Genomic DNA, 20057 nt, shown 5'->3' on the forward strand with positions numbered 1-20057 from the left:
AAAAAGAACGGCTTTTTATTAAAAAAAAACTTCACAGTAAAAAAACGTTTTTTTACAACACTAATTGTAAGACTCACGTAGTATGTTAAATATAATTAAGTATTTGAGTGTGTGAGTAGTGCAAATAAGTTTCATTTGGTAATACAGGAATGGTTTTCCAGTACTTTATGTGAAGCGAGCAAGTGTTGCGAATTTTTTTTTTTTTTAAATGATATGTGCCATCCTGGGATCGTTCGTCAGTCAACTTGGCAATATCACACGCCTGCTTTAATACGCTCGCCGAACATATGTACATGATTAAATGTACATTTATATGAAAATCATAATCTACACTAAACAGTTTTAGGTTTAGCTTGACATTTCACTGAACTTCAAAACGAGCTAAATCTCTCTATTGATACGCTTTCTCAGTTCTGAAGAAACGTTATCTTACAAAATATACAAGAACTCTTCTGAACAACATCAGATCAATTTAAAACTTGATATACGTATTAACAATAAACTTCTTTAAAAGCTATCATAGTTTGGTTTCGAACAAATGAGAGTAATTCAAGTTATGAATTGTTGAAGTCAGCCCTCCGTTCCAACTTGTCGAAAACCAGCACTTTGTTTTAACATACGGTAGACATTTAACGAAACCTTAAAACTTGTTCTTTACTTAATTTAACCCAGATTTTTTTTAGCTTAGCTTAGCTTAGCTTTATGTACTTCTAGGAGTAAACATTTTATTTATATCTAAACTCGTGTGTCTATAGTTTCCTCATGACAGCAAATATGTTATAAATTTCGACGCGACCACATTTTAATACCAGCAATAAATTTTGTAAAAATTAATGATTAAATTGTGGCTATTTTCTGTGAATTAAACAATTAATATGATCGTACTTGAATTGTACATCGTACTTGAATGGATTTAAATGTCAGTCTACTTCTCTTTTCACCCTATAGAAACTGAAAGTACACCGAATGTCAACCTCACTTTTTAGTCACATTCGTATAGTGTAAAATCGTAGTAAAAATGGAAACTACTCATTGGATCTGTATCAAAACTAATCCAACGTATGCGTAGTTAGAAACCAATGCAATTAGGATATGGTATTTGGTATTCAATACATTGTATCCATTAGGTTTCGTAATGTGATATTATTCATGTTATATAGGCATATTCTTTTAAGACGTTACAGTTTAAAGCAATTGTACTAATTACATTTACATTTTTTATACTTACAGGAGCCAGAAATGTAATTCTGCTGCTACTTTTAGGTAGACATTTTCCTCCTGTTACTTCGTCGGTAAAGAGGAAAGATAGCGAAGGATACTGGAAGCCAACAAAGTTAGAAGCGCAGCAGGGATTCCTTTTTCATGTTAAGGTATGTTGCTTTTTAAGTTAAATACCGTATAGTAGAAATAGAGAAGTATATGGATCAAATAAAACCTGAGGAAGAAATAAAATGAAAAAGTGCAAAGGAAGAGTGGATGTTTGCGTCAGATCAATCGAAAGATTGTTTATCCGAGATACATTGTTAAATGATTCAAAAAGGTGGTCTAAATCGAGTAACTGTTTCTTCAAGTTTCATAATAAATTTTCGAAATCCCATAAATATTCAGTTATATATATTCGAATTATATATATATATATATATATATATATATATATATATATATATATATATATATATATATATATATATTGCTGTAAGTTATATTTCAAATTTTCTGAAAGAAGAAATGCGAAGGTTTAGAGAGAAAGAAATTACTAACACTCATTCTCTCTGTCAGAACAGAGGAAATATATATATGACACTTTAGTATTGAGTCTGACGTCACTTTCTTTTTCAACTCTTCGCATTTCTTGTTTCAGATAGTTTACAATGTAACCTAGCAGCAACCAGCAAAATTTAAATGTATGTGAAATTAATTTTTATGGTTACGTTTCATCGAAAGTTTGAGGGGACACATTACATTTGTTGGCACTATTTAATTATTCACATGTAGTTTTGCACAGCCGAACGTGAGTTTCGTTATCGACGCTGCAGAAAGGGGAAAATTGATTCTCAAGTTTTAAGATCATTTCCATATTGCAGCTAAAGCGAACGTAGCAGAAAAATCAGTGTAATGTCAAAACTCACAAGTTCGATATAAAGTTGGACGGTGCTTTCTTGTATAAAACTTATACAGCTGGATAACGCGTCTCAAACTGGTTCAGTGTACGGAGTCTAATTTTTCGCAATCTCTTAGTCATAGTGAGACCTTCAGGTAGAAAATGATGTTACTTATGTCCAAACGCATTATAGCTACCAAATATCAATTTGGTATAAAATGTGTCGTTGTGGCCAAATTGAAAGCGTTCCGTACTCACTTCCAAGTCGGCTACAAATACACTTCACATGCATTGATACTAGGTGGCTCTTGTGCGTTTGTTACATTACATCACTTGCAACCTCCAAATTTCGCCCTTGATAAGGGGCTGCGGAAAATGAAACTCCCCTACACTGAATCAGTTGGTCACGTCCTCCGCCACCATAAGTTTTATACAGCTTGGCGCCCCACTTCGTACCGTATTCTTATCACTCATTGCGCAACATAATTTTATATGAATTTACACATAAAGCCCCAAAAGCAGGGGAAGAAAATCGTGTTTTGTGTGTGTGTAATTTTTATCAACGAACAGTTTTTTTTTCTAATTCTTAAATTAGAATTGCGATTTTATCTTTTTGTTTAGTGGCACAGTTCCATTGAATGCTGCTTATAGCGAATATGTGGTTCTAAACGAAAATCATTGTATTGGTACTATTTACCCATTTACTTTACTGAATTGTGATATTTGTACTCAATCTAAAACCCGTCTATAATGCAACTAAATCACGCAATATGCCTTTTTATTTTCGAATTATAAGTAATGTTTAAGGACTGTAATTTTACTAGGTAAAATGTACCCTTATTATCTTTCATGGCTTTGAAAATTTACAGAAAATGCATGAATTTAAGGACCATCGTTTTTTTTCTTACTCTTTCCAATTTCCCTTTAAGTTCATCCCAGGGGCGAATGCAGGACCGACTTCTGGCGGGGACGGTGGGTTGCCATACTGTTACTTTAAGGGCTCCAAACTTTGGGATGGGTTTTATTTATATATATAAAATAAGAAAGTTTCCTCTCCTGGGGGGGGGCAATTGCCCCCCCCCTTGGATCCGCCCCTGGTTCGTCCTAGATAAAGGAAGGCACAGTTTTCATCTTAACACCGTGTTTATATTGTCTCAGAAAGTAAACAACTGCGTCAAGTGCTATATCACCTTAAACGCACTCCCGTGTTGCGGTACAATACCAAAAGTGAAGAAAAAATAAGAGTTCATTTTGATACGTTGAACTTCAATTTACCTTTTCCAGACATAAATTCAACTATATGAGCATATGAGGAAGATTTTTTCACGCGACAAATTGTCAGACTTTTCTTGGTGTAGTAGGAAGCGAATTTTAGATGAGACCTAAAGAAAGACCGAAAGGATCAAATACTCCTAGTAGCTAGTTAACTTTTTCCTCCGCAGTAGTGAATAATTACATAAATGTAATTCCGAAATCGAACCCATTGGAAAGGTTTCATTATCATGTCCACATGGTAATTTGTACATTCTTTTATTATTGGTTGGAACGTCCAAAACTCAAGAATCACGAATCATATTGATGCGCATAAAAATAGCGGTAACCTCACATGCAAACATAAGAAATGCCCCCAGGACTTCTATAATGAAGAATGGAAAGCCAATAAATCACCATCACTTAGCTAGCACCTCGAACCAATACTTTTCGCTAAACGAAACTTCCAAGGCGAAGACTCACTTTCATTGGGCTAATGCTCATACATCCATTGTCTGCAGTATTTCCTCATTCATTGAGCAGAGGGTCCGCATAAATACATACATTAAGATTGTCCCTACAGTAGGTTTTATTTCAAATGCATGATATTTATTCCAGCTTTTGAACATAATCTTATCAAATATTTGTGTTTTGCAGGAAGCATCTGACCTCCAGGCAAATTTAGAAGCACATCATGAGAAGATGAAAAGATTCGGCTGTGGTGTTCAACCTTTGCCTGTAGTTATAGCGAAGGATATAAAAAATCCAGAAGCATATTTCGTGTGCATCGAAACTCAGTTATACAGGATGGAAACAATTTTGAAGGCCATGGATATCTGCTTCAAGTGTTTCCATGTATTACACTTGCAGTACCCGAAGGAAAGTGAACAAGCTTGGATATTCATCCAACAACATATCTACGAAATTTTTACCCAGTGGGACAAGAAGTTCACAGCTGTAAGTAGTTTAATAACGCAAATAAACTGCAGCAGCCTTGAATAATGTTTTTGCAGATGGACAAATATACAGCTGTAAATGAATTTATGTTAGAGGAACTGCTGTAGAAATCAATAGTGCGTATTTTGTTTGTTGTGAAATATTGACATAAAGTAAAATGCCGAGGTGTTATATATGTAGATGTAATGTCAGGTCAGTTAAACTGTTGTTGCAACATTTCAAATGTATCCACAATTTGCACATAAATAGTGTGTATCGCTGCGGAGAACATTTGTGTGGGCGTGAATTTGATATTCTTAATTCTTTTCGTAAGCATTTACATAAGCAGCACGGCTTCCCAGATGTTCTGTCTATGTCTCATGTTGTTCGAAATAAAATACATGTGTCTAAACATAAAACAACTTGTGGTGTTGATACTGATGCTGCTATAGTAGCAAATGAAAACATAGATGAAAAAACAAATGAGAGACTTTCAGAAAGCAGCTTACCTGAAATCTATCAGGAGGCTATGGAGGAAGAAGTATTTTATTTTATAGCCAAACTATACAGTGAACCGCATCTCACCAGAAAGCACATCCAGTATATTTTACAATGTGTAGAGGAGCTCTTGAACGGCAGTATCGTACAACTTCTCAGGGATAACATTTTCAGCAAGTTATACACATTTCAGACTGACGAAAGAATCGTCAAACAAGTAGAAAACATGTTCACCATTGTGGGATCTTCATTTCATAATTTCAATAGCGAATATAAGCGATTAAAAAGCCTGGAAAAAACTGGTGACCTTATAATGCCTCAAAATTACATCATAGGACAAAGGCAGTGTTACAAAAGAAAAAAGGAAAAGATAGTTTTAGAAAATATACCTGTGTTCGGCAAATTTGTTCCAATGAGACATGTACTAAAGCGGTTTCTGGAAATGCCTAACGTCTTGTCAACATTGATTCATTTATCAGAAACAGCTCTCGAAGAGAGTAGTGTGCTTTTCTCATGCGTTCAAGGACGGCATTGGAGAAATATTTTGACATTTTCCGCTCAATTAACTTTTCCTTTGTTTGTTTATTACGATGATTATGATACAAACAATGCTTTGGGAAGCCATGCTGGTTTAAAGAAAGTTGGTGCTGTATATTACACTGTTGCGTGTTTGCCTCCAGAATTCATGGGGAAACTGGAAAACATATTTTTAGCTCAACTTTTCTACACGAAAGACCGAAAAACTTACGGCAACAAACAAACATTTTCTGTTCTCATTGAAGAATTACTCTTTCTGGAGCGTATAGGTATCTTCATACATTATGGTGAAAATGAGATAAATATTAAATTTAAGGTATGTGCCATACTGGGAGACAATTTGGGGCTTCATTCGGTTTTGGGTTTCACGGAATCCTTTTCAGCCAATTTTCCATGTAGATTCTGCTTAAGTACGAAAACTGACATTCACAGGCAGGTAAAAGAAGACTGTGATGCTTTACGAACAAAGGAAAATTATAAAGAACAACTTGTTATTGGAGACTGTTCCCAAACTGGTATAAAAGAAGAGTGTGTGTGGCATGTATTATCAAATTTTCACGTTACAGAAAACTATAGCGTAGATATCATGCACGATCTGTTAGAAGGCGTATGTAATTACGATATGAGCCTTATCTTAAACTATTTTGTAAACGAAGTACGAATTTTCACCTTAGAAATGTTGAACAGCAGAATCGGAACCTTCCGAAGTACACCAAGTAATGTTAACAAGCCGCCACCTATATCTTCAGACCACCTTCAAAATAAAAAATTGCATGTATCTGCTTCAGAAATGTTATATCTTGTACGATATTTTGGTTTGATGATGGGAGATTTGGTTCCTTCAGATAATTCTGTTTGGCATTTATACATATTGCTAAGAGAAATCGTAATCATTGCTACTGCAAGAGTCCTTAACGTAAATTGTTCAGAATTGCTTGCTGTTCAAATTCAGGAGCACCATGAACTTTACGTATCGCTATTTGGAGAGACACTAAAGCCCAAACATCATCACATGATACATTATGCACGTATAATTCGTGAAATAGGTCCACTTGTTAACACCTGGAGTATGCGCTATGAATCGAAACATCATCAATCTAAAATGGTAGCCCGAGTTTCCTGCTCCCGAAAAAATATTCTGAAAACACTGAGCCTAAAACATCAGTTACATCTCTGTTATCGATTTCGTCAAAACCACGGATTACATTCAGATCACGAATTAGGACGTGGATCAAGGGTGTTTCTAATGAGAAGTAATCAGTTTCTCGACTATTCAACGTCTCTGCCTCCTTTTTTGCATAAAGAATGCCTTAGTGTAAGTTGGTGTAGATATAAAGGGTATGTGTTTCACGTACAGATGGTTGTCTTCGAAATTGAAGAAGACGGTCCAGTTTTTTACTGTATACATCAAATTTTGTCGGATGAATATTCCAACATTTTCCTTCTGTGTAAATGCTTAAAAACAGTGGGATACAGTGAACATTATTGTGCTTATGAAATAAGTTTCACCGACCAGTGGAACTGTATCGACATTAATAATTTTCTTTCAGGACCCCCTACTTATTTTAAAGAGATGAGTAATGGAGCCTTATACGTTTCTGTTTGTTTGTAATGTATTTTGTTATTCAGCAACATGAAAGATTTTGACAACTAATACTGTGACAATACTAACTGATATTAGGCCTTAAAGGGTATTAGTTATTGTTTAGAAAACAACATTGGCACGGATAAATTAGGTAGGGCTTATGAAGCATAAAGAAGTGAAGTATGAAATACAGAAAGGCACAAGTTAATATTACAGTAAAGGGGGCGCAAAGATGTAAACATGGTTACACTAACGTGTTCGTTTTCAGCCACACTATGGTTTCCACTGACTTGGAAATCCTTAGAAAGTCAGGGAATTCTTGAAACTACAAAAACTGGAAATATGAGGCTTTATATATATATGAGGATTTTACAGGTCTGCTGCGTTTATTTGTGCCTCACCTGGCTATTTGGTAGGTGATATATTACAAAAGAAAGTAATTTGGTTTGCAAATCTTTCGTATCTTCAATCACACAAAAAATATACACATGTACACACAGCTTGGAAAGAGAATACCACCTTTATTCGGCACATTCTTCAAACTTAGACAACAAACTAGACGTGGACGATTTTAGTTCTCTTTTTATAAATATTATTAAATGGGTATCCCTATTAATAAAAAAGAAACTAAAATTGTCCGTATGTGATTGGAGGTGCTTTTTTGGAGCCGTGTCTACATGTGTAGATTAAGAAACTCTAGTTGGTTGGTATTGTTTCTTTTACATTATATATAAATCTTGGAATTTGTAATTGTGAACCTGGAAAAGTCAGAGAATTCTCCATCGTGAAAAAATTAGAACCCTGCTAACAATTCTCAGAATGTAACAATTTATCCTTGTGTTTTTCCATTATCTACTGTAATCACTAATGAAGGCTTTCTGCATTCTATACTTTCTCAGTTCTTTATTCAACCTTCCTACCTATATACGCGTTCCCATGTTGCTGTTTAAACACTAACTAATACTCATTAAAGCACAATGATGTTCTGCAAAGTGTTATTTTGCAACGTATGTAGATAGATTGTAATGTCTTACAATTACGATTTTATATACAAAGGTTGATTGCATACAAGTTACAATATAGTAATTTAATGAACAGTTGGTAATAAATTAAAGATTTAACGTTACTGTCATACCATTCAAGTTTCTAGTACGGTCTCGTCTATCATAAAATTCTTGTGGAAACAGTTAAGTAATTTCTACTAGTGTTACACTGCACGTTTCGCCCAGACATCTTCTGTCCATCCCTCACAAGTAATTTTGGGGCTGTGAGTTAGATTTGGGTGGCTTATGGAAGATTTTTTTGTAGCGTCAAAGTGTATACGATCATTCTTGTAAGTAAAATGCTAACAAAAGCTGTCTCAGAGCGATGTAATTAGTAAACCATGGGGAGAAGGTGGGCTTCTATTGAAGTTTCTGTAGCTCAGGATATTGCCTGCAAATACTTTTATAAGCATGCCGCTGCGATGTTAAACCTTTTCCTTGTCGTCTGTTGTTTCTTATTTGAAATCTAGTTAAAAGCTACATAATACTGGTACAGTTACATATAAAATTGACTAGTCTCAAATAAATGTTTAGTTTGTATTTGAAAGTTTTATTACGTATACAGAGTGGCCCAAAAATAAGTATACAGTCCCGTACTGATCGGCTCATGACATTTTATATCATTTACTTATTATTATCCATACATGTTTAACTTAGTTTCTTCGTTATTTGTTCTTAATTTCTTTTCACTTATACCTAAAGCTCGGAACAGACCGAAGGAAATAAATGTATTATCTTAATAAGTTAAAATGTCAAAGTTGATCGATATTGGTCTATATACCTACTTTTGGGCCATCCTGTAGTTTATTATCAAGTGGTGTGCAATTTAGTGGACGACCATGACGGTAGTGATTTAAGCACATTAAAGATATTGTCAAATTCTTTTGTACTGTTGCATAATACTAGCTGGTGAAACATTTTACACAACAGATGTGTTCTTAATAAAGTCTATCAAATTGTGTATGAGGTCTGTTATATTCTTTAATAACTGGAAGTCCCCAGTAGGTTGTAATAAACATTATGTAATTAACACGTCCATGTTTGTATGTTAAATACTAAGTAAAAATTTATTTTTTTAATGCAAATGTTTATATGGTAAATGTAAATGTATTATTCGTTGTGAGCATCTGGAAAAATGCTCTGCTTTTGTTTCTGTACAATGTGTTCTTGACTAAGTAAAGTCTATAAATGTCTGGTAAAAGTACAGTGTGTAAAACAGTCTCTAGTAGAGTGTAATCAGAAAGTTTGATTGCTAATGTTCATGTTTGTATAGTAAATATTCAATGAGAAACATTCCTTTTAAATACTTATATGGTAAATGTAAATTTAGTTTTTATATTTAGCATCTAGAAAAAATACTCTTCTTTTGATTTCGATGTTGTGTGCTAATAGTATAGTATTTGATACGAAAACACAAAAGTGTAGTATTTAGTAGGGTTTAATAAATATTTCAGTTAATTCACTTAATTGTGAGAATAAGTTTCATTTATAACGTTTCGGTAGTAAAGTGAAAGTAAAATATGTCTTTGTAAAGTTACGTAATTGTCACTTTTCTTTTGAAGGAAGTTCTAAACAAATTCTGTATATATTTTTTCATAAAAACATGTTACTCAAATGAGTCTTTCTATTACGTCTAACCTTGCTTATTCGGGGTACGTGGGGGTTCCACCTCATAATCTTCTTTACTGCTCTACAGTCTTCCCTCATTATTGTAAATCAAGGTTTACGGAGGACAGAGTTTGTAAAGGCAATCAAGTAGAATTCCCGGTTGATCCGTCACTCGATAATAAAACTTTTCCTGTGTGGAAAATAAGTTTGTAAATAAAGTTTAATTATGGTCTTTTGCTTTAAAAACGCTTTGTTCAAGTTTATGGTAGCTTCTGTCGTCATCTGGTAGGCAGATGTGAAATTCATTTTTCCCCACACTTTCGGAGGTGTATAGCTATGCCGCTTCCCACTTCTGAAGTTCTTTCTTAAATAGGCTTTGGTTTCATGCGAGGAATCTCTGGTCTGAGTTTTTAATATTGTTTATGAGACGCCCTGTACATTTTTTTTTTACCATGGTCCTATCGTTTGTCGTAAACCATTCATTTACACTTCACTTATTCGATTCTGTAATAAAGAAGTGATCAAGAAATATACCGTCTAGGGACCGAGATCGCTGTTGAACACATACAAGAGAGGAAATTAGTGCGAGGTATTACATGCATAGAATTGGAGAACATTCACTGCTTTCCCACCTGAAATTTATTTTGAATGGAATGCATGTCCTGAGTCTGTATTGTATTTGTTACTATAGTGTCTTCATACGATATAATGAAAGTGTATATTGCATTGCTGGTATAAGCAACGCATTTTTCAAGTTTCCAGAGTTTTTTTTTCAGAGGCTATATTGTACCTGTTACTATACTATGTTTTCGTACGATGTAATAAAGGTTTATATTATATTGGTAATAATTACGGCGCTAATTCAAGCATCCGTAGTGCAGTTTTTATTTTTTTTTTATTTTTAGCTAAAACTTATACTTTTGCCCTTGTAGATACAAATAGCAGTGTATCATTGTGAAAACAAAATACATGAAAGAAATTGAAAATTTGTGTGGTACAAATTGAAAAAAGTTGCTATTCAAGGGTAGGATACAATAGAGCAAAATAGTTCTTATACAGGGGCAAGGTAATACGTAACGTAATCTTGTAAGACACGCCTCCGTTTCTCAGGACCAAACTGCGTTATGGAAGCTAGAAAAAGCGCTATCGAAAGCGTGTCGTATGCACTATCAATGCTATGTAGACTTTCAAGCCATCGTACGAACAGCCACATAGCATGGTAATAGGTACAATAAGACACAGGTACAGTAAGGGACACTTCAGGATGGTACACCCATATGGAAATTTACGTCAAAAGTGTACCATCCAGAGGTGTCCCTTACTGTACAATATAGACTCTACAAAGATTTTACGAACAACTATACAGTCTAGTAGGGGGTACAATATTGGCTTTCACGACATGGTTCGACCAACTATATATTATAGTATCTGGTACAATATGGACTCTCAACAGATCGTACGAACAACCATCAAACATAGTTGGCAGTACAATCCAACATCGTTCCAGCAGCAATATAGTATAGTGCACGATACAATATGGACACCACGGATATTGTATTGCCAACAATGTAGTATTGTTACAGTTGCCATGCTGTATGGTTGCAGACACGATATAAACAGCGAAGATATTGTCAGGTGTACCACACTCTATGGTCACGACAACAACAATATATTGTAGTAGCAACAATACAGTATGGTGGAAGCTACAATCGTCGCTCCAATAATATCGTATCTCTAGCAATGCAGTACTGTTCGTCTTACAATATTTTATCGTCCTCACAGCAATACAGCATTGCATTTTCAACTATATAGTATTGTTACGTGTATTGTCTACTTTTGAGATGTGGTTTTTGCAACTATACTGTATTGTACTTCCAGCTACATCTTGTCTATATAGTTGGAAATACCAGCTAAAACCGTTGTTCATTGAACAATAATATAGTTCCTTTACCCCAATTTTATTGTAAATCTAGCTATATCATTTCAACAATATTTTATGGTATCAGTAGCCTAGAAGCATGGTCGTCACTTTTTTAACCATGCAGTATTGTAACTGTCACCCATTTTCTGGCTTTTCTAACTATACTTGTTTTTTGCGTGTAGTAACACTAATATACCGTGAAACTCAGCGACCTCGAAAACTATGAATTCAACATTAATACCTGCTGTTTTCGATTATTCTTTTTTTAAAATCTCAGCCCCCTCCCTGGGGAGTGGGGTATGAGCTTGAAGTTGAATTGGATTAAAACTTCACTATTCATCTCCACGACAACAAAAACTATGAATTCAATTCTAATATTGGTTTATATATTATACAATATATAAATACGGGCCTGATATAACCAACTGTATTTTTCTAGTCGAACTGTGAAGAAGGTTGGATGTCACGTGGACAAAACTCGTTGACAAGAAAGTGAATCAAAATCATTCTATGAACGATAGTATATACGAAACGCATACTCACTGTAGAAATCATTCTGCGTAGGTATAGTCCAGGATCTAAGGGGGGGGGGGGGGTTGAGCATGCATGGAAAGCCTAACGCAATTTTATTTCTAATTATTGTTATATGCACTATAGTGTTTGTGAAAACCAATGTCGTCGCCCCCCAGCGTGGTCGACAACTTGGCGTTTGGGGGGAAAGGGGTGGGGCGCAGAAAATCGTAGACTTTCACGTTGGTAGTCCTAGTAGCCCTCCTAATTGCCACAGAGACATGAACCATACCTCATTAGAAAACGTATAGAACACAAATTCCAACGAGGTAACCTTTGTGCGCCCATGCTCAACACGTAAAAGAAGAAGAAAGTAAAACAATTGGAAGAAAAACACATTTTTGTAAAACTTGTGGGACCGCTGGCAACATTGTTGTTTGTCGCACGCAGGAAAAATTAATCTTACAAGTACACCATACATTGGTAGCAATTATATAAAGAAATGAATGGTATAGATACAATAGCAACAGAGATAAAATTTCGGAACTTCGTACCTCGATGGTCACTTCGTACATATTTTTCGATTTACTGTCGTCACGTTGGCAGCCCTAGCGATGCTCATAATTGTCACAGGGACATGAACTATACCTCTGTGGTAAATCTATGGGACACAGATTTTAGAGAGGTAACTTTTGAGTCCCCCTCCTGCGTACGAAAAACAAGAGTGTTGCCAGAGTTCTACAAAGTTAATTTTTTTTTTTAATTTTTAAAACTTCTTCTTCTTCTTCTTCTTTTACAAGTTGGGCATGGGGGCACAAAAAATACCTAGTTGTTACCTAGTTGGAATCTGTGTTCTATATGTTTTCCAACGAGGTATGGTTTATGTTCCTGTAACTAATAGGGGCTGCCAGAAACGTGAAGATAGACGACAAATATACAAGGAGAGTGGAGAATGGTACGAGCTTCCGAATTTTTATCTCCCTTCTATTGTACTTACGCCCTTCATTGTTTTTATATGACTGTTCCCAATATCTGGCGTAATTGAGATATTTCGTTCCTGCGTACGACAAATAACAGTGTTGTCAACGTTCCTCAAATTTCAAAATAAAATATGTGGCTTTCTTTTCTAAGAAAATATATCTAATAACTTTTAAATAACTCTGTTATAACAACATTTATATATATGTCTGTATTTTCATTAATTTCGATCGTGTCTGAAGAAGGATATGCTAGATATCCGAAACAGTTACAAATTATAATTTAAAATAAAGTAAAGTTGTAAGCTTTGGTCAGTGTCTCTTTTGTTAAAATGTTTTAATGATTTTTTATTAAGAGTTGTGGACATGCTCTTATTGCACCAGATGGAAAGAAGAAAAGACCCACTGCAGGCACCTGTAAGTACACCATCTATACAGAGGAAATTGTAAGTTTGTTGACACACTGGATGAAGTATGGATTTATCTAACAGATTGTGGCAAATTTAAGCCGTAACGTACACCATGTGAGACGCAAAAACCCATAATGACTTCACCAGACAGTGCAAAGCAGGTCTCTCGAAGGGATTTCTGGTTTTCGCAAAATACTACTATGAATTATAGTTAACGATTCAGCAGGTGGCTTAAAACTGCAAAATTAACTCTTCATTTTATAAGCAAGATCTTCTCACACCAATTTATACACAAGATATTCAAATTAAGTTCGTGTGCATATGGATAAAGCCTCATCACACACATCCAATTCTACACAGAGATTTCTGCAACAGATGCTGGCAGACACCTGCATCCAGGCTATTTCCTTCCAGGATATATCAGTAAAGTTGCTTGATGTCAGGTCCCATTTGATTTTTACTTTTTGACCCACTGAAAAGAGCACTTGCATCTCGTCGCCACAATCAATGGCCTCTGGAAAATCTCCCAGGAGGAGTGGCTCAAGATGATGATGATGATGATGATGATAATGATGATGATGATTATTATTATTATTATTATTATTATTATTATTATTATTATTATTATTATTATTATTATTATTATTATTATTATTATTGTTGTTGTTGTTGGCTTGACTGAATTTGTTGTTGACTGAGATTGAAAACACTAAAATAACAACAGAGACTAAATGAACCTTGACTGGGATTTTGATAATACTGGCGCTAAAATGTATTATGATTTCAGTCTTCAAAATGTAGAGTTTAATCGGTCTAAACACTAAAGGCACAGAAGTAATTAAGCAAATTTAAGCGCGATATTTACATTAGACACAATGGCAAATTTGATTTTCAAAATTCACACCGAACCCTTATTCGGTATGCAGTGAAAAGTCATTTTAAAGCGGTTATATTTTCTATTCCAGAATCTCATCTGCGTGTATAATTGTAGTGTGTCTTAATCCCGATAAGCATATGTTTTATTGACAAAAAATCTGAAATTAAAGTAATCAAAGGAAAAAGGCGATTATTATAGGTAGTATAGGAGAGTTTGCCTTTTATCAAAGCAGTAAATGTTCTAAATTTCCTCTTCCACAGCAAGTAAACGCTGGTCAGAAAAAAACTCAAGCCAAAAGGAAATAATTATAATAAGGAACCAAAAATTCTCTCGAATTCTAAATTCTTCTCGAGCATTTTCTGTTGAGAACAGATAGAGAGAAATCGGTACTGCTTTAACCAGTTAACAATCTTTAGTTTAGAAGTTTGGCTTGACACTAAAGTTCCATCCCAATTTTGTATTGTCCAGAGGATATGAGGATTTGCTATTGACATGGTGAATTGCTAGTACTCAGCCATATATTCGACAAAGTCTTTACTCTACTGGAAAGAAACGTCTGATGAATAGTGTGAGCAGAAGATGACATAAGATGTATGACATTGGAATCTTGGCCGACGAGTAGATTCACAATTGTTACTACAAGGCCCTTAACGTGGGACAGTGCATTTCTAAAGGTTCATAATCGAATCCATAATTGAATCGTTGAGTTCGAGAACCGGTCATCTCCATCGAAGCTAATTTGAGAAGAGTGAAAACCAAAACTAAATTAGTCAGTATACATTTGACATATTGGGCTGTTTTCATTTTCGGTCCGTAGAACTGACATTTTTATACTTTCTAAAAATGGATATAACCCTATATGTCAGATACATATTGATTAATTTAGTTTTGTTTGTCACTCCTTTCAAATCAGCTTCTATGGAGATGACCGATTTTCGAACTCAACGATTCAATTGTGCGATGATGCTGTTCTCTTCCTTGGTGTTTCTTTCTTCTCGGTTTCTACTCTAGGACACGGTGTATGAATGAAAGAGTATACAATAAATTTAAGCGTATCTGGTCTTGTGATGGTTAATAAATGCATTTTCTCTAGATTCTCCAGTTCCCTTACGTGGTTCTCATTCCAACCAGTATTCTCTACATTCATTTCATTAATCTCCCTCTTCATATAAACTACCAAGCATAACCATGGGGCGTAATGCTAAATACTTTCTTTCATTTCTCATGTCTCTCAGTGGTCTCCTCACTGCCTGGATACAGTTTTAGCCAATTCAAAGAGGTACTACGCTTTGTTCCACAATCTAATAATATTGAGTCTCTCACACTATTAAGTATAAACACAAGGTCATCATATGTCGTCATGGTTAGTACGCAGAAATCTTCAAACTACTGTATATAATTAACATAACATTAATTTTCTGAGTCTTCATATTTTTAAGAACTGTCTAAGATCTAAAATGATATTCTCTGTCTTAGAATAAAATCGGGAGAAACTCTCAACAAGAATTTGTATTTTTCTACAGAAGATGTGGTAATGGTGTCACAATTTAATTCCTGTATTGGCATCACATAGCAATTTTCTGTTCACACATTATTCTTTTTTGTTTGTAGAGTTTTACGGTAGGTTCTTACAATTGCTTTAAGACAACACATATACGTTCGTAGACTTAGGTATTGCATTTTCATAATAGTTACCTTTTTTTAGAGCCATAAAAAGTTCCTTGGAAACTTTGTGATGTACGATATTCTAAATGATCTAAATTAAGCCTGACTGAGTGAGGGATAGAAAACAATTTCTAATTAGAAACTGAATATCTATTTTATATAACAATAGTGACATTACTTGCTTAGAAATTAATTTTCAATTTGTAGATAGTAACATAAAGCGGCAGGTGGAGTGCACAAGGAAATCAAGTAAAGTTTTTGTCATTTTGGGTAAAGGCATCTTTATGGATTTCTGTCTGGCTCTTCTTTTAGAGTATAGAATTTAAATGTAATGGTATGTAAATGACTCTTATAATTTAAAAAGTAGTGGTAATTTTCCCATGTACGTGAGCGTATCCTAAAATTTTATGTACCTTTTTCTCACAATTTCGGCGTCTGGACCTGATTTACTTGTGTTCTGAGACTCCGTATGACTAAGAGTATAGCTTAAATTATTATAATAATAATTATTACCTTTATTATAATTAGGTATACAATATGTAAATATTAAAATAATCTCTCAGATCTAACTAACTGATACATTGAAATCAAATTTAGTAGTGTTTAGAAAAGAATAAATTAGAAAATAGACAAAAAGTATTAAAACACTTTTCATTTTTATAAAATTACATTGAAAATACCTAACAAATCTATTCATTAAATTAAAACGCTCTATTAGAATTCTCTTAATCTCTATACTGTAGTTATTTGCACGTTTTCACTGAGAAAGTACTTGTCGTATCTTGTTTTCAGATATATGATTTGTGGAAGCAATAGGTCTAAAATTAAGTAGCAATACTTCTTAACTTAAGCTGGAATCTTGAAAACTCAACGTATTTTGAAACTTTGTTGAAAGGAACAGCATAGTTTTATTCTTAAAAGTGGAAGTGAAGAAACGACAAGAGTAAAAATAACATGATATAGTTTAGTTTTGAGAAGTTGTAAAATAACTTACATTTCTGATTGCTGATTGGATGAAAGCAAACATTTGTACTATGAGTAATAGTTTTGTAACGAAATAGCCCATTTCATGAATTTTTGCACAAAAGGTTTGGTTCACAAGCTTTGTATGTTGTGCACATTCTGTTAACTATTAAGCGAACACTGTTTGCTCGACTGAAACGCCGTTTTTCCTGTTGAAACAAGGCGCACGTAGTGTTGTGTTTTGAAGCGGTAATTGTGAAAGTAACCGAAAATGTAAGCTATTCGAACAATTAACAGTAAATTATTCACTTTATGGTTCCGTTTTATTCTTATTCCAAGTAACCGCTGACGTTATTGCACATTCTTTCCTTTATCTCGTGACTGGTGACGAACTTCTCTAAAAACATAACAGTACTCTGGCTGTTACGCAATCCATATAAAAAGAGATGCGTGTGCGAACAATTGCCATTCAGTTAATTTTTCAAAACAAAGAAAGATTTGGCGCCAGTATGTACCAGTGTTGCCAACAAGTATGAGAATAACGAGGCGACATAATAATTTTTGACATTATATTTGGAGAGAAGTTACTACTTCGATACCCAACGTGACAAAACTTCATAAATATTTAATGGTTTATTGACTTTTAATCTCTTATGTATTCACCTATTTATTTTGTATGGATTATAGTTTCACTTTTATCAGATACTTATACTAGTAATGAGTTTTTTCACCCAAGTTCACAATAATTAGATTAATTACATTCATTATTAACAGTTAAATGCTCATATACGGCAGTGCAACACACAAATTCCAAGTACAAACCTAATGACCAAAAGTCCCTGTAAAACACTAATAGAATAAAAAGGAAAAAAGTCATATACAAATAGGTAAAGCTGTACAACCCCATGCCGTAAGTGACCACCGATGGGTAACCAGCGAAGTCTTTTCAAAAACTTGCGGCCCTGCAGCAACCTGCCAATGTCCCTATTTGCGAACACAAGTTTTGCACATAGTAAGGAATTTTATGAATTTCCATGAGTGGTTAATTTTATATTAGTTGTATAAAGGAAGCTTAAGTCTTTCTTATGTAAGATATTACTTAGTGCAAATGGATTTTTCATACGTATAATAAATGTGTAAACTTTATGTCTTTTACCTGTTTTACTCAATCTAAAATTAAAATTTACAAATAATTTGGAAATTTATATTCAGTATTTTATTTTGTGAAACATGAAGGGAGAAGGTTCATTTGAATTATTTATCACATGATTGTATAGAAGAGCAAGGAATCGAACTGAAGTATTCGCCGACTATAACGCACGATTAATTATTCAGTCTGCGTTTTCTCCTGACTAGCTGAGAAGAAAGTCAAAGCAACTAGTACTATTAGAGAAGGCCAGATAGAAAAACGTCCCTGAAATCTGTGCAAGAGATGAAGAAAACGGAAAGAGGAAATTTTTATTTCCAAAGCGATGGTATTGTGTATGTCTGCAGATGGAATGATAGCTCTGTCGTCACACTCGCATCTAATTACTTGACTCACGAGCCTATGGGAGCTGCGAAACGATATTCTCGAACAGCTGGCAAGAAAATCGCTATTCCAGAACCAAAAATTGTAAGTGTATATAACACTAGCATGGGGTGAGTGTATGTATTCGATAAACTGTTGTCAAGTTACCGTCCTTTGCTACGCAGTAAAAAAATGGTGGTGTAATTTATTTTCTAATGGACTGAACGCTGCTGTTGTGTCTAGCTGGATTCTTCATTGCGAGTTGCATGACAAGAATGATACACAATATCTTCAGTTCAGAGGGGAAGTGACATTGGCTCTTATGAGGCAGAAGATGAGAAATAACACCTAGACTTGGTCCTAGAACATCCATTCCTGCATCGTGTAGGAAACCTGATGCACAGAGAAAACTCCGTTCTCCGGACAACGGTATATTGTACAGCGGTGGACACTTCTAAATGGTACACCTTAGCCGTAAATCTCCATATGGCTGTACCATTTAGAAGTGTCCATCGCTGTACAAATATACGGTATCCTCTTGCTTACTACAGAAATCAGTACGGAGCATACGTTATCCGTATGCTACATAGGCGCTGCCCTTAGGTGTTACATCATGCCGTTGCAGGATGTCTGACATCTAACAGTTTTCCGTACATCACATGCATATACTTATGTTACCTTCATCAGCTATATGTTATATACGTCCATTTATATGTGAGATCCTGACCGCCTACATTGTTTTATACGGAAAGTTCTGTATAATACTTTCTTATACAGAAAGTATTATAAAACATGCGTTTTCAGTTATACGTCTGCTGTACGTTAAGTCCAAAAACTACAGGAATTACGCATGGAACCTATCTTTTTAAGTACGTCACCTACATTTTTTCTCAGTGTGGACAATTTCTGAAATCGAGAAAATAAGGGAGATGCGTAGTTTACTCAAAGAATGCTCGCTTAGAGTGTTTTCAGTGCAAGAAGCGCACGCATAATCATTGCTTCCCTGCGAATCATGGAATCTAAGCACAGTAAATTGTAGTTCATTTGTGTTTCTCTTACAAGCAATGGCGTAGCCAGAGCAGGAATGGAATTACACACGTATTCTAAGTTTATCGAAAAAAGGAAGATGATTTTAGAAAGGAAGTAAATAAAATTAGCATATCTATTTGGAACATAAATTGTATGGTTACTGTAGATATGAATTCTCAGCCCCCTCTCGTTCTGGGCCTGCTGTTTACATAATGAATGGCAGAAGTTCAACACCAAAGATAACCTATAAACGAAAGCATTGTTAGATGTATTTTGCTTCTCACAAACAATAAAAATAATGTGGGTTTAACAATCGAAAATACTACTCTTGTATAGCTTCATCCGCCAATGTTCCCAAATGGGAACATTAAATGAAGGGCTGGCGGGATAAAACGGATAAATTCATCAATTCGCAGAAAGGATGTTTTTATGCCCAATTATACATTGAACAAATGTCTTTCGAATGGTGTAGTTGGTTGTGGGATAAGTGGGACCAGTCCTTCTAAAATCACTAAGAAAAATTAAAAAAAAAAATCAAAGACAAAAGTTATTTGGTTTCAGAGCATTGTTTTTGCCCTCCTGAAAATTTTTAAAAGTGGACTTATCCCTTTTCCCTTCAAATACTTTGGGCATGTG

General features: G+C 34.7%; 2 protein-coding genes across 2 annotated transcripts in view; one reads left to right on the top strand and one right to left on the bottom strand.

The window, feature by feature from the left end:
* Positions 1 to 4437, top strand: part of LOC145684557 (uncharacterized) — a 20461-nt gene extending 16024 nt beyond the window's left edge. The window contains exons 9-10 of the mRNA XM_081756950.1: positions 1231 to 1370; positions 4010 to 4437. Coding sequence (XP_081613076.1) covers positions 1231 to 1370; positions 4010 to 4354 — 485 coding nt within the window. The 3' untranslated portion in view covers positions 4355 to 4437. The remainder of the gene's footprint in view (positions 1 to 1230; positions 1371 to 4009) is intronic.
* The window catches only part of LOC145684769 (trypsin iota-like), an 86307-nt gene extending 69037 nt beyond the window's left edge, over positions 1 to 17270 (bottom strand). Inside the window, exon 1 of the mRNA XM_081757141.1 lies at positions 16914 to 17270. Coding sequence (XP_081613267.1) covers positions 16914 to 16985 — 72 coding nt within the window. The 5' untranslated portion in view covers positions 16986 to 17270. The remainder of the gene's footprint in view (positions 1 to 16913) is intronic.
* Between the last annotated feature and the right edge of the window lie 2787 nt (positions 17271 to 20057).

The sequence above is a fragment of the Thermobia domestica genome, chromosome 5 (genome assembly GCF_964235325.1).
Source record: "Thermobia domestica chromosome 5, izTheDome1.hap1.1, whole genome shotgun sequence".
NCBI lineage: Eukaryota > Metazoa > Arthropoda > Insecta > Zygentoma > Lepismatidae > Thermobia > Thermobia domestica.